This window comes from Metopolophium dirhodum, chromosome 1, assembly GCF_019925205.1.
Source record: "Metopolophium dirhodum isolate CAU chromosome 1, ASM1992520v1, whole genome shotgun sequence".
In the NCBI taxonomy this organism is placed as follows: domain Eukaryota; kingdom Metazoa; phylum Arthropoda; class Insecta; order Hemiptera; family Aphididae; genus Metopolophium; species Metopolophium dirhodum.
The window spans coordinates 44,664,642-44,688,597 of record NC_083560.1 but is presented as its reverse complement, the minus strand read 5'-3'; the positions used below and the strand labels follow the sequence as shown (position 1 = coordinate 44,688,597).

The following is a 23,956-nucleotide window of genomic DNA, read 5'->3' as shown; positions in this document are numbered from 1 at the left end:
CATATTGTACCGCTCTTGTTTAACTTGTTCATTAGTGATATTCAATTTTTCGACTCTCGTGGTATGTTATATTTTTAGATGACCTTAAATTATTTAGTATTGTTAAAACCTGACGAGGCGATACTACTACAAAATATATAAATAAACTATAATACATATATATAATAATTTTAATAGTTAAAATTTGATTAGACAAGTAACGATAGGAAGTTTAACTCCGGATAGTAACCCAGAGGAGGCCAACACCATCGATGTTACCTACTGTAAGCCAAGTTTGGTAAGTACATTTTATAATTGTATGTCTCTTCTAAAAAAAAGCTGATTTATGGTACATAATCATCGATATGTTAATTTATTGTTGTTTAAAATTGTTAAAAATAAATTTGTATAGTGAATTTTGTTCAACAAAATAAAAATTGTGTTTATTTTTTTGTAACTGCACTATGTTCAGAAATATAATTTTATGAATACAACTATAATATAAAAAAAGGTGGATAAGTGGATGTCGCTCTGCTGTACGGTAGGTTACAAGTGGGTCACTGTAATGGATGGTGTTAAATTTGAATTCAATGATATAATATCATTGTATAAGAAAAACGATTCTGAGCGAAAACGGTCAGTCAGCCTATGATTTTACCAAGTATATTTGATGATATTATTGTGAATAAAGTAATTTATATATAACCTATTTACGTGGAGCCTTGTTTTAAATTTTCAATCCTTAGCCATAAAAGTTAAAAATTTATAAATTTTTAACTACAAAATAATTAATAAATTATACATTTGATAAATGTTGTCAAAATTTGAACTTTAAATGCTTATAAAAAAAAATTGTGCCTATGTATTTTTAATATTTTTCAACTGCTATTAGAACGATATATCAGGAGCCTTATATTAAATTTTCACGCTTTTTTACCCAACAAATAAAAATTTATTGATATTAATAGAAAAAAAAACTAAAAAAATTGAAAACTGACAATGTCCGTAAACAGCTCAAAAAGAGTCAAAATATTTTCAACATTTTATGGTGTATAGAAAATGCTAATATAAACATTCAGTGAAATTTTCAAGTATCTACGGTCATTCATTTTTTAATTTCAATAAAATAAGAAAATTGTTACATGAGAAATCGAGTAAATATCAAATGTTGTAAAAATATAAATTTCAGACGCTCATAAAAATTTAATTTAAGTTTCTTCTAGACATTTTTTTTTATAAAGGTAGACAAACTTATGAGTAATCTTATATTACATTTTCAAATCTTAGATTTAAAAAGAAAAATTTTTATGAATTCTCATCAAAATAATTTGCTATTTTTCGTGATTTTTCCGTATTTTGTCAAAATTTGAACTTTAAATGCTTATAATTAAAAACTGTGACTAAGGATTTTTAATTTTTTTCATCTGCCTTTGAAACAATAACCTAGGAGCCTTCTATTAAATTTTCAAGCTTTTTTAATCAACAGATAAAATTTTATTGATATTTATAGAAAAAAAAACTAAAAAAATTGAAAACTGACAATGGCCGTAAACAGCTCAAAAAGAGTCAAAATATTTTGTAAATTTTATGGTGTATAGAAAATGCTAATATAAACATTCAGTCAAAATTTCATGTCCCTACGGTCATTTGTTTTAGAGTTACACCAAAAACCAAAATCGATTTTCTCGAAAACAGATTTTGCGTAAAAATTCCCGTTTTTCCTTAATTTTTCTTTTGTTTTTCACGTCGCTTGTGAAAACTACTGGGAAATTTTTACTTTTGACCCCCCAAAGTACCAACTAGATTCACTTTCCTATCAGAAAAGTTACTATTGAAGAAAATCCAAGCACTTTTACTGTCCTAAAAGGTGATAACAGACACAAAAATAAAAAAATAAAAAAAAAAATAAAAAAAAAACACACATCATTGTAGAATCAATGCATTCATCGCTTCGCTCAGAATCTAAAAGTAGGTACCTAACCGCTCTGCTGTAAAAAAGTTATGAAGTGTAGCTCGTCATTCAATATAAATAATCACTGTAATCACTGTTAAATTTGAATTAAATGATACTATAAATCGAAAATATAATACGAAAAAAGATTCTCAGCGAATACGGTCTGTTATCAGCCCATTTATTATATCTATGTCACCCACGACTGAAATAGCTCTTTTAGTCTGTTCCCGCCCTTGCTTACAATATACTATTACGATCGATTAATTCAAGTGTAATCATTATTTCGATGCCTATAATGTTAATTTTAGAATTTTATCATATTTATTCTTTAATTTAAGTTTTGGAAACAACTATCAAAATGAAAACGGTTTTTTACATAATCTTAGCATCTTTTTTAATTTTATGCAAAATTATGAAATTATGCTTAGTTGATATTTCATAAACCACAGAGCCGACTGGATTTTTGTTTCAAAATATAACATTAAGGTTTCACATATTTCTAGATATAGCACAGATGATTGCGTTGTATTTTAAAATTGCGCAATAATGTTGTAGCCCCCGGAAGACCTATCGAAAAATTAGCCTTTGGAATACCATTTTTACTAAGTTATATAGTTTCGACCAAAAATATAAATACAAATATAGACACAGAGGCAGGGATTGGAACATTTAGAATTTATCGTTATCGGTTCCGATACTGATTCTCCAAAAATGAAATAACTGATCAGGTTCGGTAACGATTTATACCGGTCCAAGCCCTGGAAAAAAGTTATTCAAAAACGTTTCGAACAATTACAAAAATTACGTTAAAACATTTTCATTCTGAGACGACAAATGGAATTTTAATTAAAAACACAAAACATAATTATTGTACACGTGACCTATATTGAATGTATTGGTTTAGTACTAAATAATGACTTCATAATGTGTGTACTCAACTACCCCTCAACATAAATCCCACTTTGAATGGACACAGTCAATATTTACATATTCCCTACCTCTCATGGAATGTGCATGTATTATATTTGTTTAAGATAATAAATTGCTATAATTTAGACAATTTTTCATTTAAAATATTTTTAATATCATTCGATTGCGTCATGCTAAATATTTTCCAATTATATAATAAAGAATGAATAAACAATGATGTGTGAAATAATTTGATAGTCGCTTAATTAGAGCGTCATCAAAATTCGATGTCTACAATGTTTATCATAAAATAACTAATATTTGTTCTTTAATTTCAGTTTTGGAAACAAGCTTTCGAAATGACGACTGTTTTTCAAATAACCTTAAGACCTATTTTAATTTTATACAAGTGTATAGGCTTAATTGATATTTCATATACTGTGGAACCGACTGGATTTTTGGTTCAAAGTAGAACTTTAACGTTTGACGTATTTCTAGAAATAGCACGGATGGTTGTTTTATTAATTTTCACTTATTTATATGTTCATCAGTTCAAACAAGATTGGTTTGTACTTCAAATATTACATATATTTAAATTTTGGATTATCATTATCGCAGCCAGACTATCAACGAAATGGATTATCAGGTATATATGCATTATTTTTAAACATTAATTACTCAAGGATGTACAATTAGTTTAATATTGTTGTACTTGTACAAATTCATAATTTGAAAAAATTAGTAAATTAAATATACATTACAGCTATAGGTAGTATATTATACGAGCATGTCGAAAACATACATTCGTAAAACCTTTCAAATAAAGCGTGCTCAAATATAGGCACTCTTAAAATGTTGCCAATATTATAATCAATTATTCTAAAAACATTTGGTAAAATATTTTTAGTAATATTTGCAAACAAATGTTATGAAAACGTGTACTCATCTGCCATTAACTGATGTGACATTATTCTGAGCGTGCACTTTTTTAAATAATTTATTAAATGGCCATTAATTAGTAACATTGAAATAGTAAGCCAAACAACTAATTGTTTCTGAACGTGGAACGCGTTATGGTAAGTGTACTTTTAACCATTTTAGTTTGTTTGGACTGAAGTATTTCTATACAGAGTGTTAAACAATTAATATTGATACCTCCTTATCCCTCAATACCACCTAGTATGTACACAAACCAGTATGTAATCCAGTATAAATATTAAGTCCTATATTGAGATATAATGGTAATGACAAAAAGCTATCATATTTATAGTACCTAACTACTCATAATGAGTCTGTTAATTAGGTGTAAAACCATATCATAGGCCAATATTAGAGTAATTTTCAAATTATTTGAAGTTAAGTACCTAAAATTAATTAGAGATTTAAAATATTGGTATATATTTATTGATATTTAGTTTTATGTGTATTTATAGTTAAATTTTAATAATCAGGGCAACGACACAATTTAAAATATATAAAAGTAAAGTATGATTGTAATAATCTGTAACAATGAGTTTTCATTATTTTTGTTTTCAGATTTATTAATGGAATTATAGAGTTTGATCGAAAAACTATACCACTCTCAACAAACTTGGTGACCCCACAGCGTTCATGGACAAAAAAACATTGGAATACGATTTTTATATCATTATTTGGATACTTTATTGGATTTAAGATTTTATATTATTATTGTCTACCCTTTCATCTAGAAAACATAGTGGTATTGACAACCCATGCAATATTCACTATACCATTTGTAATGGATTATACAGTTACGGTCTCATCATGTTTTTTTCTTCAAAACTTATATGTCAGATTCCAGACGTTAAACGATTTTTGGAATTGTCTTCCTGCCGACTTAGTTACCACTTCCGGCCAATGGACACACATCAAAATAGTGGATTTGATGGAAAATACGCGGCTGTTACACTCCGAACTCTGTGATTTGCTAAAAATGTTTACTCTTGGTTACGGTCCATTGCTTTTGGGGTTATTCACAACCAGCTATATAAATTTTATTGTTGGTGTTTATTTTATTGTCAACAGTGAAGTATTTCCTAATTTTCATTCAACCAAAAGTAACTGGGTACGATTATTACATCTAATAATCCACGTACAAATTGTCACGTTTTTGATGTCCATTATCGTTTTTTCTTCATTCATAAATGAGAAGGTAATTCAAAATATTATTCAACCAGCTCACATTGATATTATTGTTAACCATACCTTTGTTCATACCCTGGTTACTATATTTTACTCAAAATAAATTAAATTACATCAAAACATCAACAATTTGATAACTTTGTAAAAATGTTTTATTCAAACTCATATACAAAATTAATGTTACTTTCTGGTTTATGGTATGAACATGGAGTCTTCTATCAAAATGTCTAATATAAGCTATAAAAATAAAAACAATTCTAAATTTATAACTGAAAAATAGTTTGAACATCTTCGGCATTTTGAGGAATTTTGTCAACATTTGAACTTTCAATGCATATAAAAGAAAAATTGTGTTTTTGTATTTCACATATTATTTTCCTTAAATTAAAGGATCATTGTTTTATATTTTCAAGCATTTTACGTCATTTAAAATGTGAATTTGCTAAGATTTAAAAATTAAATAGAAAATTCCATAGTTATTACCAGTTGTTTAACATTAACAAAAAAAAATGTTTACTAGAAAATTTTAATTTTTTTGATTTACCTAAACTTTTTACGATTATTGGTAGGTATTGGTAAATTAACCTGTTCCCATTAAATTTTTTTCTTTCTTAATAAACTAACATCACTTCCCTACACAGTTATAACAAATATTCAAACCTCAAATTATATACATCATATTTCAAAACTTAACGTGGACATTTGCATTTTAAAAAACCATTTTACAGAGATTGAAGATGATATCATACCTACGGTTATACCGAATTTCAAATTTACACTTGGACAAAAAACGACAAGTAATATAAAAATTATATACCGATTGTATCATTATTTTCAATTTTGATTATAGATTTAAATAAGTTGGTAAGATATGACTTTTCTATTTCGTAATTATTAATATTTTATTATTCAGATCAAAATGTTTTTGAATCAACTGTCAGTGTGCGATTCGGACCAAATTTCGGCATTTGGGTTTTTTAATATAAATTTGAATCTCGTTACATCAGTAAGTGCTCGTTGTTTTTTTCATATGATTATAATTTTTTTATTTATTTATCATTTGGTTTATCGCTCCGTATCCAACCTATCCGATGATTTTTAATAGTTTTATCGTCCTTGCATATTTTCTATTCCAATATATTTTGACCAAGACTAGTGCGCAGTGGAACTAGGGTTGAGAATCACTAATTTATTCATTAGTTTCTTATATTTAAATATACAAATATATCTTTAAACTGTATTTTATATTTGCTTAACATATCCGTGTTTTTCTTAGGGTCTGTTGAAGTATGCATATTATACTTCGTTTCTAATGTTTTGTTTATTTACAGATCCTCGTATTATTGGTTAGTGGAATAATCACATTGATACAGATGAAGGATCACCCAATGATATTGAAATTAAACAATGACACTAAATCCTTCTTGAGACAATTATATTATATCAAAAAAAAAAATTAAATTAATATTATATATACTAGTTTATATTCTTAACATTTGTTGAAATATTGAAATATTATGATTTATGACCTAGGTATTTACACAATATTGTAAAATATAATATTTTTAATCTTATTATTATTGTAACAATGTACGTTTCAAATCAGTGGCGTCATTTCAGTTTTTAATAGATGGAATTAAATATTTGACCAGCTCAAATGATAGGTAACTTAGAAATTAACCACTCGCAAGCACATATTATTATTATATGTATTATGTTCCTTTTCCTTTATAAAACACATACATAAATACCAATTTTCAGGCACGTATGTCTAAATATAAAATATTTATTCCAACTGATAATTAGTGATTAATAATAAATTAATAATATATTATTATTAGTACGTATATATTTTGCAATAATAAATAGAATAACAGCATATACAAATATACAACTACCATTATTACACCTTTAGAATTATATTATAATAATAAATATTATCGGATGTCGTTTATCTGAAATCTAATAGAAAGTTTTCTGTATTGGTACTGTGTACGCTCATTTCAATTGACTGTGATAGACTGTGTACCTGGTCTATTGTTATATTGTATAGTTAATACAAAAATAAAAAAACAATAACTAATTGCCTCTAAATTAATAACTTTAACCATAATGAGTCAATGTTTTTTTTTCAATTATTTTTAGTAACTTTGAGTTAATTCAATTTAAAGTCAAGTAAAGATATTATTTTTCTGATTTAAAAGCTATATATTTAAATTGATTTTGTTTTAATATTAATAACTAAATAATTATAAATGTGGTACTTAATATATTATTATTTGTAAATTAATAATGTTATTTACATAATATTATCTTAAAAATACTAAAATGTGTTGTATCGATGTGTTCAATGCACATTTTCTGATTTTCTGGTCATAAAAGTCATACTGGTCAAAATAATTAATAAAACGTATTCATACAAAATATGTGAAAAAATTAATTAACGAATATGAAGCATGTATATATTATATAATATTAAATGTATAGTAGATATTAACTAATATCTGATAAAATAACTCAAAGTACCAACATAATAGTATTTAATAAATGAAATTGATTATTATTATTGACTTTGTTTATAAATAAATATAAATATAATAATACATAACTACATACAGACCTAGTCGGAACGTACCTGTGGTTTCTGTAGTCATATTATGACTATTGGTTAATTCATTAATTCAGTGGTTATGTACTGGTACTATTGAAGTATGAATGAAGAATACATCTAAATGGTCAGATTATTTAAATTGTATATTAATATAATATAGGGATGACTGTAAAAATACTACTAGCTAATAATATAGTAATTTTCTAAAATTAGATAATTATAGATATCAAAAAAAGTTGTTCTTACTCTGCATTTTCCATACATTTACAAACCAACCTACGTTATTACAAATTTGAAAAAAATGCTATTTGATAACTGAAAATGACCATAAACAGCTCAAAAACGGTCAAAATATGTTGAAAATGTTATCAAGGAATTTCTAATATATTTCAACTGCTATAGTAACAATGTATCACGAGCATTGTATTAAATTTCACTATTTTACCCAACAAATAAAATATTTCGAAAATTTGATCGTGTATATGAAAATCTAACATAAACATTCAGTTAAAATTTCATGTATCTACGGTTACTTATCAAAATTAATGCCAAAAAAAAATCGATTTTGTCAAAAACTGATTTTGCGAAAAATTTCTGTTTTTCCTTAATTTTTTGTTTGTTTTTTAAGGTGCTTCTGAAAACTGCTGAGAACTTTAAATTTTGACCTCCCAAAAGTACCAACTAGATTCACTTTCCCACCAGAAAAGATACTGAAGTTGAAAATCAAAACATTATTTCAACTACTTAATATCATATACACAGACAAACAAAACAATAATTTAAAAACACACACCATTGTAAAATCAATACATTCATCGCTCGGCTCAGAATCTAAAATACTAACCAGATTCATTAATTTGTTTAGCTATATCTTCCCAACCTTTTTCTTTTTTACCGGTCCTGGTATAACTTGGAGACCTTATATCATATAGACATGAATGTTGCTCGATTTTTTGATCAAAAAAATATGTTTCTCTCTTGCTTATGAGCCATAATACAAATGTTAACAATATGGGAATTATTAAAAACCAATATATAACTAATGATCGAACGGTGGTAATTAATACGCAACTGGAGAAAAAACCGTGCACGTCGAGTTGCCTTCAATTGATTGCAATTAAGTTTCATACAAGTTCGATCAGTTTTCGTTCAAGTTGTAACCAGGAAGAACATGTTCGTTAATTTGTGTGTGCTCGGTTGCGTTCCAATTGAGTTGCGGTTTCATGAAAATTAATTTCATGATATAAACTGTTTGCACGTCATGCAGGGAGGTTATAATATGAATATAATATATTACCTTAAGTGTATGTTTTATAAGGACCATGGTATAGATTTCAGTGTTGCTCCAAGCCCTCAACAACTTATCCGAGAGGGAGTAACATTTTTTTTTATCCCTGATGATTTTTTGTCAGCATACAGTCATTTTTCTCGTTTATTTTCGAAATGTTTTATTTCACACAACATGCTATCTATTTACAACACTAGTTATATATATATTTTATTTATTTATATTATTTCTCAATATTTATCGAATAATTATAATAATATGTATATGAATGGTAGGTATACATCACTATCACACGCCGCCGTTATTACAACAAGAAGTACAAATCTACCGATTCATACGCCAACCTCAAACCGTTTGACATATATTATGTACATAGATTAATTTGTCTACAACAGTATACGCAGAAATATGCTTTAATACATTTTCTTTAACATTCAAACTATTATTATATAAATTGTCGTGTTTCCACACTTGGTAATTTAAATCTCCTGAGATAGTCCGTCTCCAAAAATATATGTATATGGTCAGTGGAGATTCAAAAATGAACCCCATAATAGGTATTATATGATCGAAATGTTGAACGCCGTGTACAAAACCCGCTTCTTATTCTATATCACCTGAATTTATTTACATATTTTGTTGTGCTTAATCATTTTGTTCGTTATTCGGAATAGACGGCAGTCTCCGACTTCCAACACAACATATTAAATTTATAATTAATTTGGATTTTTGGTTTTCAATACACATTTACCTGTGAAAACTCCTTTACCTAGTGCCTACAGTAATTTTGAATCTACTGGTTAGTCTTGATAACTACCAATGTATATATTGAAGTTAATTATTATATTATTATAATCAAAAATACCTATACAAATTTACATAACTGTAAAATACGTAATACACTAATACCAATCATCTAAGTTATAGACTATTCTAAACTTGTAGTAAATAATGATAATAAGTATATAAATAAATTGTTTTCATACTTGGCGCGAACATAATATGTTGTCCGGCGTATTGTATAGGCCAAATAGGTACATTACTGCAGGCAGTGTTCAATAATTAATAATTACGTTTTAAAATATTACAGATTTTGATTAAAAAATTAAATTATATATAATAACTTTTTTTAAAGAATAAATATCTAAACTGACATAATATCAATAAAGAGCTATCATTTGGATCATTTACAACCATAAGTTTAATTTAAAACTTAAACATATTGTTACGTGCTGCCCCTTCAGGGATTCACTATGTGGATGATTTTGAAAATAATAGTAGTCAAATTAGAATAGTAAATGCAATGTTTTTATTATAACAGAATTAAATGTATAATATCGTCGTGGTAGTAGTAGTCGTCCTGTATAAGGGGCGTGAAGTCGCTTCTGTGTTGCTGGTCCAAGGTACATCTGCTTATGCTGTGCTCCTAGCCCTCCTATATTCGATGTCGGTTCCTTTGATGGATCCTGCGCGTGAACAGGGTGCCCCTTGAGGGGAATGTAGCTGGTTCATAAAGTTGTTATTCTCGCATTTTAGTGAAACTGCCACCTCGTAATGATAATTTGTTGTTGTCCGCTCTTCTTGATAAATAGAAAATAGAATGTGGTTTCTAACTATGAGGTTACGTCTAGGTCCTAGGATATCATAACAACTCAAGGAGGACTGCCTCTGCGAGTAGAGTAATACTTATACACTAATGCGTGAATCAATTACCTACATATTATATTATATATTAGTACGTAAAGCTATTCCTTTACAGTAAGATCAATATTTAAAACTTATTATATTCCTGAGAAATTCCCGGTGTTGGGAATATTTCCGGGAATTTCACAGGGGAAATTCCCGAAACTATATTCTCGGGAATACTCCATGTTACATATTTATACTTAATATTATACAAAAAGCCACACATACGTTATAATAATATTATTAATACTAATAACGGAATAAAGCTTTAGCCGGCGTATATAGTGTACTACTGATTAATTTATATAATATAAGCGCGCGATCACATCGTTGTGGGAAGTCATAAAAAAATGTTGTGTGCATCTAAAGTGAGAGTCTGAAGGTGATCCCCGATTAAGCGCACACTCACAGCGCAACGAGGTACACAACACCGGGTAGGTCGACCAAGACATCGGTGCTGGTGTAAAATATCAAAAGTGTACAAGTTGCGTTATAAAATAATCGTAGACTTTGTACAATTAAAGAGAATATCTAAGAGTCCTGAACGTCTGAACGACTGAACAGTGAACACATGTTTTATAAAAAATAAATTATTAAATATAATATACTCACGATTAAAACTCAAAAGTTCAAATTACCTAGATTTAATCCGGGCGCGGTCGTATTCAGGTGGAGCAATTTAGCTTTTTGAAATTTTACGTTAATACACTATAATTCAATAATGATTTTGATTTCAACATTTCAATAAAATAATTCAATTTGCATTATTTTCATGTACGAAATGTACTTACTTTTGTTTCTATCGCGTATTTGTTAATTATAATTTTTATTTATTATTATAAACAAATCACAATATGATAAAACATAACACTAAGTACAAAAAAACCCAAAATTCACAATTCAACATCTACTGTTTTGAAATCAACTTATTTGAGCGAATGCCTATACAACAATAATAATATTATAATATTATGGACAGGGGCGCCGAACCCATGTATTAGGTGTACCCCTAAAATTGGTGGGTAATCGTAATCCTAAGTATACAAATATATAATACAGATTACAGATATACAAATATAAGAAAGACTTCCTGGTGTGTCGTAGCATGCAGTTTGTACTAATTATAGTTGTACACTATATTCTGTCTAAAGCTAAAACTTTAACAAAAATCATAAAAATTGCGAAAATTTAAAAATTTTTATCTGTCTAAACAAGAAAAGTTAAAAAATAAGTTTATCAAAAAGTCACATTCATTTCGTATAAGCGTTTGAAATTGAATTTTTTACAATATCATTCAACCGTTGATTAATAATTTCTTTCTCCTCAAACGATTTTTGATGTTTTGTTGTAATTCTAAAACTAACTATGAATAGGTAGACACTTAATTTTCACCAAATGATTATAATAAAATAATATAATTGTCTGCAAGTACCCACATATTAAAAGGTTCAATATATTTTAACTCTTTTTGATCTATTTATAGACATTTAAAATTTTGAAAATAAAAAAGGTGGAAAAGTGGATGTTGCTCTGCTGTACAGTAGGGTACAAGTGGGTCACTGTAATGGATGGTGTTAAATTTGAATTCAATAATATAATATCATTGTATAAGAAAAACGATTTTGAGCGAAAACGGTCCATCAGCATATGATATTACCAAGTATATTTAATGATATTATTGTGAATAAAGTAATTTATATATAACATATTTACGTGGAACCTTGTTTTAAATTTTCAATCCTTAGCTATAAATGTTGAACATTTTATAAATTATTTAGTACAAAATAATTATTAAATTTTAAATTTGATATATTTTGTTAAAATTTAAAATTTAAACTGTAAATGCTTATAAAAAACAAATTTGAAATTTTTAATATTTTTTATTTATCTTTGAAACAATATATTACTGTATTAGGAGCCTATTATTAAATTTTCTATCCAACGGAAATTACGTAGGATTCAAAGATTCTAATGTTCTACCATCATAAATCATTTTCTGTATTAATAAACAATATAATTTTAATTATATTACTGTTTTACAACTTTTAATTTTTTTTGACTATTTAAATTTAAATTTATATAATTACTGTTTCCAGGTACAAATTTAAAAAAAAATAATATTAACAATACATTTAATAAAAATGTTTGCTATACACATTTTTAATATTTTAAATTAATTAGTGAAAAGAAAATCTACTTATTAGACGAAAATCTTGAAAATCGTTTCGCTTTTTAATCATCTAAATCAGGTTTAGTTACTGGTGTAATATTTTTATATGCTTTTTTATTACTGTATGTGAACTGTTAACAATCAACAGGTACTCCACTTCTAATTGCAGTTTGTAGATTTTCTAATATAACATGACGCCACTCTGAATTTTTTGGTTTAAAACCAGTTTTTATTGTATATTTTCGAAGGCTCATTGAATATACTACTTTTTCCCCAATAGGATTTTTATTTAAATTACTGTTGTGGTCAATAATTGCCAAAATTGATCGAATATACATACCGTTGTATTTCAATTTTCAAATGAATTCTTTTGGACATATATTTAAGTCTGACATTATGGTATGACTCTAGTCTCCCTGTATGAATAGCATGTGCCAAGTATTTTATAAAATCTTTAGCTGTGATTATTTTTTTTAGAGCATCGTAAGATTCACTATTTTGATTTATCCAAAGTTTATTGCGTTGTTCATCGTTTGATAGTGGTGCATGTTCACATTTTACTATTTCACTATCTTCAACCCATTCTTGTATATTTCTAATATGCTTCAAAATACAAGTAAATTTCTTCACTAACAAATCTCCGACGTCATGACATGTTTACGCAGACCACCATAAATGGTTGCTAATACTGGTTTTCCACAAAAACGCATCTGGATGTTTTTTGTCTAATGTTTTCATGCGTTTCATTAAACTTTTAGAAATATGCCATATGTCGAACTCATGTTCAATATTCGAATGATTTATTCCCATGTCACATCGAATACCCTTGTGTCTATCGGTAAGAAAAATATTTATTTTGCAATTGTCTTCATTAATTAATTCGTTAAGCAACGATCCACAAGCACAACGTTGTAAATCACATTGAACTATTCATTTTTGAACTAATTTAAAACCAATTATTTTTCCTGTCTGCACGTCCATCATAGAATAGTTACAGTATTTTGCACAGAATTCAGGAGAGTCAAATTGTCCATCACTCGCAAGCCAAATTTTATTAGACCAATTTTTAAGTTCTTCTAAATTTTTCTTTTTCTTTTCCCAGACATAACAAATAACTGTCCTAAAATAATGAATATCGTTAATTTTCGTTCAAACATCTAATTTCGTCCAAATTTCAACTTAAAATTACTATGAAAAAAACTATGCTCATATATTTTTTAGATTTTTTTGTTACAGTCCCAGATAGCAAAATAATAATATAATAATGTAATTATGACATTTTATTTGTAATGAGTAATATTATTAGAATAACCCACTTATGAGAAATCTGGTTTTAAATTTTCAATCCTTAGCTATACAAATTTAACATTTTATACATTTTTAACCAAAAAAAAAGGTGGATAAGTGGATGTCGCTCTGCTGTACAGTAGGTTACAAGTGGGTGGGTCAATGTGATGTATGGTGTTAAATTTGAATTCAATGATATAATATCTTTGTATAAAAAAAACGATTCTGAGCGAAAACGGTCAGTAAGCCTATGATAGGAGCCTATGAAATAAGTATATTTGATGATATTATTGTGAATAAAGTAATTTATATATAACCTATTTACGTGGAGCCATGTTTTAAATTTTCAATCCTTAGCCATAAAAGTTAAACATTTTATACATTTTTAAATACAAAATAATTAATAAATTATAAATTTGATAAATGTTGTCAAAATTTGAACTTTAAATGCTTATAAAAAAAATTGTGCATATGTATTTTTAATATTTTTCAACTGCAATTGTAACATTATATCAGGAGCCTTGCATTAAATTTCGACGCTTTTTTACACAACAAATAAAATTTTATTGATATTTATAGAAAAAAAAACTAAAAAAATTGAAAACTGACTATGTCCGTAAACAGTTCAAAAGGAGTCAAATTATTTTCAAAATGTTATGGTGTATAGAAAATGCTAATATAAACATTCAGTGAAATTTTCAAGTATCTACAGTCATTCGTTTTTTAATTACAAAATAAGAAAATCGTTACATGAGATATCGAGTGAATATCAAATGTTGTAAAAATATTAGTTTCAGACGCTCATAAAAATTTAATTTAAGTTCCTTGTAGACATTTTTTTTTTTTATAAAGGTAGAAAAACTTATTGATAATCTTGTATTACATTTTCAAATCTTAGATTTAAAAAGAAAAATTTTTATGAATTCTCAACTCAAAATAATTTTTCCGTATTTTGTCAAAATTTGAACTTTAAATGCTTATAAATAAAAACTGTGACTAAAGATTTTTAATTTTGTTCATCTGCCTTTGAAACAATAACCTAGGAGCCTTCTATTAAATTTTCAAGCTATTTTACAGAACAAATAAAATTTTATTGATATTTATAGAAAAACTAAAATAAATGGAAATTGACAATGTCCGTAAACAGCTCAAAATAAGTCAAAATATTTGGAAAATGTTATGGTGTATAGGAAATGCAATTATAAACATTCAGTCAAAATTTCATGTCCCTACGGTCATTTGTTTTAGAGTTACACCAAAAACCAAAATCGATTTTCTCGAAAACAGATTTTGCGTAAAAATTCCCGTTTTTCCTTAATTTTTCTTTTGTTTTTCACGTCGCTTTTGAAAACTACTGGGATTTTTTACTTTTAACACCCGAAAGTACCAACTAGATTCACTTTCCTATCAGAAAAGTTACTGTTGAAGAAAATCCAAGCACTTTTACTGTCCTAAAAGGTGATGACAGACACAAAAATCAAAAAAAAATAAAAAAACACACATCATTGTAAAATCAATGCATTTATCGCTTCGCTCAGAATTTAAAATTTTTTTGAATTCTTAACTCAAAATAATTTGCTATTTTTTGTGATTTTTCCGTATTTTGTCAAGATTTGAACTTGCTGTGAAATGCTAGTAAAAAATGCTTATAAATAAAAACTGTAACTAAGGATTTTAAATTTTTTTCATCTGCCTTTGAAACTATAACCTAGGAGCCTTCTATTAAATTTTCAAGCTTTTTTAACCAACAAATAAAATTGTAGTGATAATATAAGAAAAAAAAACTAAAAAAAATGGAAACAGAAAATGTCCGTAAACAGCTCAAAATAAGTCAAAATATTTGGAAAATGTTATAATGTATAGAAAACGCTTATATAAACATTCAGTCAAAACTGTTGACCCCCAAAGTACCAACTAGATTCACTTTCCTATCAGAAAAGTTACTGTTGAAGAAAATCCAAGCACTTTTACTGTCCTAAAAGGTGATGGCAGACACAAAAAAAAAATAAAAATAAAAAACACACATCATTGTAAAATCAATACATTCATCGCTTCGCTCAGAATCTAAAATATTTGCAAATATTAGATATTGACTAATTTTATAAAAATCTGTACCTACTTAAAAATATGCTTAAATCTTCATTATTTCAAAATTGCTATTATCACAACTTATGAGGAACCTTCTTCAAGCTTTTAGACCCGGTAAAAATTGTTTGATCAATAATAAGACATTTTTTTTTCAAAATTTCAAATGTCTATAAATAATTCCAAAAGGGTCAAAATATTTTGAACATTTCACTATGTAGGTACTTACAGAAAATTATAATATTTTATTATAATCATTTGGTGAAAATTTAAAGTATCTATTTATAGTTAATTGTTGAATTTACAACAAAATACCAAAATCGTTTGAGGAGAAATATTTAATTAACGGTTAAAAAATATCCATCGTAAAAAATTGAATTTCAAATGAAATGAATGTGATTTTTTTGGTAAACTTTTCTTTTAACTTTTCTTGTTTAGACAGATGAACATTTTTATATTTTCGCAGTTTTAATAAACTAGTGGTTTCGGCGCCACTGGTATAAACTATACTGTGCATACAAAAAACTGAACACACGGTTACACGAAACACGATAAGTACGGACTCGCGACGTACGACTGAGGCCTAAACGACTAGACAGTATTATTTGTATTAATTATTACAGTTTTATTTTGATTCACTCACTGGGCAAATATTGTTATTATTATTTATATTACGATACACACAACATTATACCAAGTTACAATACTGTATAAATATAGTTAGACTTACACGATAATAACACGGTGGACAACAGTACTAAAATAGTCCACAGTCGTATACAAATAAATGTTACTTTAATTTTTAATTGAATCATTGAACATATTGTGGTAAAATATTATACATGCAATAAAAGATTAATTTGTGAACTTTAATTATAAAAAGGTCTACATCAATAAATTGAGTATTAGCCGAGTTATAAGTGTTTAAACAGCGAGAGTCGTATTACTCTTGTAAAATCGTGTAGGTACACGGTAATCGGCGGCGGCGAAATTATGACTTCTCGCGTATTTTTCAAATGCCAATAACTGGCTAAATAGAGCCTAATAGTTTTTAGTGGTAGGTAGGTATCTCTGTTTTTATTTCACTTGATACAATATTTTAAGATAGACTTATTTTTTTGAGTGTAATGGTCCTTTAATATATTACTATAGTACAGTGGGTACTAAAAAAGATATTATTGCTAACCATTAACCAAATAATAGGTATACATATATTTACATACCTAGGTTTAAGAAAAAATGTTTTAGTTCTAATTATCACTGAATGGTATGATGTACCTAGCTAATAGCTTAAATAACTAAATCAGTGACTGAGTATATCGTTTTAAGATGATAATAACTTCGTTTTCATTTTGAGAAGGCTTGTACTGGAGATGAACCTAATTCTAATGTGCTAAAATATTAAATAATGCTATAATGTAAACATAATGCAGTAAATGTTATAATATCTGAATATATTTTAGATTCTGAGTGGAACGATGCATGTATTGATATTACAATGATGTGTGTTTTTTTTTTATTTTTATTTTTTTTTTTATTTTTGTGTCTGCCATCACCTTTTAGGACAGTAAAAGTGCTTGGATTTTCTTCAACAGTAACTTTTCTGATAGGAAAATGAATCTAGTTGGTACTTTGGGGGTCAACAGTTTTGACTGAATATTTATATAAGCATTTTCTATATATTACAACATTTTCCAAATATTTTGACTTATTTTGAGCTGTTTACGGACATTTTCTGTTTCCATTTTATTTAGTTTTTTCTTCTATAAATATCACTACAATTTTATTTGTACGTTAAAAAAGCGTGAAAATTTAATAGAAGGCTCCTAGGTTATAGTTTCAAAGGCAGATGAAAAAAATTAAAAATCCTTAAAACCAGAATAATTATAATTTTAACATGTACAATAGATATATTTAAGATTAGAACTTACAAATACTGAATACCACCCAGTACTACTTACTTTTAAAGACCAAGAAAATTTTTTGTATTCACCATAAGGGAGATGATTAATTTCGGGAAAAGATTTATTAAACGTCCACATTAATTATTATTTGATTTCAGAAATAGTTACAACTAACAAAAATTGAATATATACCGTGAAACAGGTAGTCCATTTTGATTTGAAAATTCACTTTTCAGCTGATTACGAACCAAGTCATTTGTACCATCCTAACTTTTACGAAAATGATTATCTCCACGGTTGTTTGCTTCAAATGTCACCTTTTTATTAAAACCACGACGATCTGAGTACCCCCCACCACCTTGCCTAGTAGGTCTTGAAGATCGTTCATGTTCACAATCTGAAATTTTAACAGTGATGGAAAATAATTAAAGAATTTCATTAATTTGTTGTTTTTTTTAGTATAAATTAAGATAATAAACTAATATTATTTAATATAATTTGTGTACAAAGCTGAGTATTTCTTTTTCTTCTTTGTATAATCCATCATTAGAAAAATGTAGCAATTTTAGTATTGAATACCTACCTGAGGATTTGTACAAAATTCACCTGCGAAAAGTATCAGGACGAAAGGGCACCTTATTATTGCAATTTTATTTTTAAACTCGTAGGTAGTTATGTATACAGAAAACGATGGTGAAGTCAGAATTTGGCGATCGGTCTTGGTTCCAAACACGATTATAGATAGTACTATCTTTAATCGTGGGTAAGACACTGCAGTTTTTATTCTCATCAGTCGTGGACTTTGGTTTTCGAAATATGGTCAGACTGTAAGGGGTCAATCGATCAAGCGTCCAACGCGGCAACGCCCAAACGAAGGCGTCTTTTATTTCGTAGTTGTTTGTGTTTCGTGCATCAATTTTATTATGGTGAAAATGTATTAAATAATTTGTTTGTAGAAAACACAAGTATCGGACTAGAGAGCCTATATAAGAAGGGCTCTTATATAGGCTCTCTATATCGGACTATTTGAGACCGGATTACAGGCGTCGTATACATCCCGAAACCCAGTGATCCTTATAACCAAGGATGCGATGAAAATGGTTTTCCTTACAAGTAAATATGCTTCTTGATCTCTGGTTAAATTTTCATTTTCAATAGTATTTTTAAATTCCTACAGTAATTGCTGATGTCAATATTCAAACAGTCATTGAAACAGATGTAGTACCAGTGTTAAACAACTACTAAGGTAATAATAATATAAAAGAGTTATAGGTAGTCAGATGTCTTTTGAATTCCTAAAATGTACTAACAATATTTACAGTAGCAGCTTACTTATAAAATATTTTTTATGTTTAAAGAAGTTGCAACTATTTTAAATAAGTAGGTAATTCAAGATTTAATTATGATTATAACTTATACCTAATTTATAAGTATGTTACTGTTGGTATATGCCCTGGTTTATCCAGAAGTGTATCAATTTTGTAAAGGATTTTGGGGCGTCCAAGTATCGCAGCAATGAATTACAGTAATTTATGTTAACATTTTGTGTTTGGTTAATAGTAAAAAATCAATATTGTTTAATAAATGATAAGATAATCAAGCCGATTGACAGTCAAAATATATTTTTATGTTATTTTTTTCTTGATTATATCTATTATTGATGACTACGTTCATCGTTCTTCTGTCTTTCACAACAACTTTTGTTTTCGATCCATATAATTGTTTTGTTTACTTATTACAATTTATAACATTGAATTTAAGTGTTAATTTTTAGTTTATAAACGCATGTTGTAGATTACTGGTTGTTGAGTACAGTATTTCAGTTGTAGAGAAGTAGGAAGTTGAACTGGTTGACCATTGGGAGTATTAGGATTATTCGCATAAAAAATTAGACAAAACATCTATTTCCAGTAAAATAATATTTGATAACCATAACTCTATGCTATATTCTAAAATATGAATTATTATTATTTAATTATTATTTATTATTATTAATATATAATTTCTCTTGAGTTTGTCTAATTTTCAAGATTTTTGACCTTACATAGAATTCGTAATCAGTATTTATAAAAAAAATAAGTTGAAACTAAATTTAAGTGTCAGTATTGAAAGTATAACCATGTAGCTACTATTGTAATTGGAATTAGTTTTAGTTCTTTTAGTTTAATGAATTGTTATTTTAGCATTAAATTATATATATTATATACACTTTAATAAATTTTATTTTATTTTATTTATTTAGGTTTTGGAACATTATTCTTCTTTACCAGCCTACATAACTAATACTGATGAAGAGGAGGTTGAACCACCATTTTTGCACCACCAATAGTAATTTTTATAATCATTCATAAATATTGTTTTAAAATAATTTTTGATGTCTGTTCATTAAAGTTATTATTGCTTATTTTGTAGGAATGTGTAAATGAAGAAGTAAAATCAATAGCACCATATTCTTTGCCGGTACTAATTAATGCTGTGTGTTCGGCCTCTATTGATGTTCATGTATTGAGAACATATGAATGTCGATTCAAAAGCACAAAATGCTATAATGCTGATGTACAGTCGTCAGCAATGAAATGTATGTACTAATAATGTACTAGATATGTAAAATGTTTTTACAAAAGTTAATTTTAACTTGTGATTTAAATCCAATATTACAATCAACTTAATAAAGTAAACAATTTAAAAAACGATAATGACAAAAAACACAGTAAATACTTAATATACATTTTTAGAAATCTTGATTCGCTACCTAACCTTGACTGCCAGAACATGTTTGAATGTCTTCTGAACTATCTTCAAAATAACCTTTACATTTTTTATAGATAAATCCAAACACACCAAAACATTTTTCAATATTATCTATTTTTTCTAAAAGATTTTCCAACTCATTCTTTGTTGTAACTGGCTTATTAAATTTGAATTTTTTTCCATATGTTTGTATAACTGGCACAAGGCTATTATAATAATGAAGTTTTTTCAATGTTTCTTCAAAAAAAAATTGTTGACTAAAAGATGTCGCATTTTGTGCACTAAGATGTAGACTATATCAATAGAAACAAACAAGTTCAACAGTTTTAGACATTTCAAAAACTAATCCGTAATTTCCCTTTTTAAATTATTTAGTATTGCCAGCATCAATTATCTTACATAGTGAAATATTTGTTTTATTATCTGAATTGAAATTAATGGTAACTTGCATTCGAAAAATCATCAATTGAAGTAAAAATATCAAATGTAGGACATTTATCTGTATTAACTGAAAGATTATTGATTTATAGTATTTGATTGTAATATTGGATTTAAATCACTAGTTAAAATTTATTTTATTGAGAATATTTTTCATTGTTACGTTGTACATTGTTAATTTGTTTTTTTGACGACTGTTCATCAGCTTAAATATAGTTTGTGCTTTTTAATCCATCTTCATATTATGTGCTCAATACAGGATCATCATTAAATGCTGACTGCACAGTATAAGTACCATTTAATGCTGTGTGTTCATCAACAAAATTGAACCAATTGAGACGTCTGAAGTAATAGAACCAATAGTCAATTTACTTTCAAAAACGCTTGCTACAAGTTCTATGTCTATAACATAACAAGAAAAACTCAAACATTACCTCTCCTCTACTACATAGTATTATTCTACATAAGTTAGTTTAACACGTAATCTTCTGTCCAACTCAAGTTATGGTAACCTTAATTTAAATTCAGATAATAGTACAAATGTTTCACAACGCAAGATAATTGATGATGGCAACACTAAATATTTTAAAAAGGGAGATTATGGATTCGTTTATGAAATTTCTAAAACTGTTCAACTTCCTCGTTTCTTTTGGTAAAGTCTGCATCTTAGTGCACAAAATGCGACAGCTTTTAGTCAACGATTTTTCTTTGAAGAAACATTGAAAAAACTTCATTTTTATAATATCCTTGTGCCAGTTATACAAACATATGGAAAAAAATTCAAATATAATAAGCCGGTTACAACAAAGAATGAGTTGGGAAATCTTTTAGAAAAAATAGATAATATTGAAAAATGTTTTGATGTGTTTGGATTTATCTATAAAAAATGTATAGGTTATTTTGAAGAAATAACCCTCCTGCTCAGCGGCCGCACTGGCTAGGCTCATACCCAACGTCAGAGGTCCATGCCAGTGAAAGCGGAGACTGTTAACTCAGTAGTCGAGAGCGCCAGGTGTTGTACCTGTTTGGATAAATCGAGTGGTTGCCTCGGCCAAGACAAGGGCTATACTGATAATACCGCAGAAGACAGCAGTCCTCAGGGTCATCTCAGCGTACCGTACAGTTTCCGACGAGGCATCGCTATTTCTGACCGTCATGCCACCGGCCGACCTCCTAAACCTGAGGAGGTTGAGAATTAGGGCTTGCCTGTACGCTCTTATCCTACCCGGAGATTCACCTGATCTGTCCAAGTATGCTGTCAGAAGGAACGCAAGACGACGGTTGTCCAAGTATACGTCACGTCATTTCTGTTGTCGGGAGTGGATAGGAAGAACGATACCGAAGGTGCAACTCACATATCACATGACCCGGGAATGGCTGCTTCCAGCACTACCTGCACCAGATGGGTAGGGCTGCCAGTGCATGGTGCAATCACTATGGCAGCAAAGCCAACACTTCCGAATACACATTGTTGCGCACCTCAAGCTGCTTACTGACCTCTGAGTCTTACCTTCCACTAAAACTGTGTGGTTTTGCTTTAGAGGGTCTACCCTCTGACTAGGAAGAAAATATGACAGTCCTCAGGGTCGCTGAAGAATTTCTGGGTGTTCTAAGCGATATTGGAAAACATCCTGACTGCAAAGGATGGCAAGGCAGACGGCCGAGAGAAGGTGACACGATCCTTCCACTAAGCGTCTGCCGACTCCCCTCCCACCAAGGAGTACGAGAGTCAAAAGAGTGGTGTGCTCATGCCGGCTCGCAAACAGGCGAGTCAGAATGGAATGTCAAGGACTTAGCCCTGCTCGTCGTTTCATTTGTTTCTAGGAACGACATTGCCCACAGTCAATGCATCATTAGCTAATGTAAATATAATCACAATTAAAAAACATTCTTCATACATATAATACAATATTTTTTGTTTTTAGATTCTTTCAATATTCCTAGACCTGGTGGAATTTGACGATCAATCTAAAAATGAATTGCTTCTTCTCAAGGGAAACATTGAAAGGCTGTTGAAAATTAATAGAAGTTTGTAAGTACACAATAACTTATAAGTAGGGCCCTGATTTCAATATAAAGTACATTATTTTTTTGGGTTCTCTAGAGCCTATCATACTATGCATTACAAGTTTATAATTTGTTAAATGTAACAAAGGTCTCACTAAAGGTTTTAATTTTTAGAGCTTTTTTTATTAACTTTTATTTATAACCTTTTTTAGTAGTCTAATTTATTTTTAGTGCATATTATTCATACATTGTACGAATCCGTAGTGGTAATTTTTAAATACAAAATATTATATTCTTTCATGATATTTGTTTTAGTGGTAAAAGTGCTATACTTAAGACAAATTTGAACTTTCACTTAGTATATCATCATAATAAATAGTCATAGAATGCTGAATTTAGTGGGAAAAGTTTGTTCTAGCCTTAACTATATAAATACGTAATAAAGTACTGTTCTGACTGACATGTGCGATTTTTAATTCTCCGTACAATATTGAATCTAGATGTCACTAAGTTTCTAACTGTACAATTGTCGATACCAATGTTGTTTAAATAACTGTATGCAAAATTACTTCTTAAGAAAAAAGAAATTATTTTGGGAATTAATTTTTAATATGATAAAGTATGCAAAAATATGTTAGTTCAAATTTTGTTTTTAATTTCACCGTTTTAAATGTCAAATTTATATCTTACCTAGAATAATATACATTCATTACAAATAAACACG

General features: G+C 28.1%; 1 protein-coding gene across 1 annotated transcript; it reads left to right on the top strand.

Annotated features, from left to right (window-relative positions):
• The first annotated feature begins 242 nt into the window (after positions 1-242).
• Positions 243-21,881, top strand: LOC132939354 (uncharacterized). The gene is made up of 9 exons (XM_061006465.1): positions 243-277; positions 3,181-3,488; positions 4,379-5,015; positions 5,734-5,802; positions 5,919-6,011; positions 6,337-6,447; positions 20,279-20,335; positions 20,449-20,614; positions 21,754-21,881. Exons 2-9 carry the CDS (start codon positions 3,202-3,204, stop codon positions 21,879-21,881), a joined length of 1,548 nt encoding a protein of 515 aa, XP_060862448.1. The 5' UTR covers positions 243-277; positions 3,181-3,201.
• Positions 21,882-23,956: the final 2,075 nt, after the last annotated feature.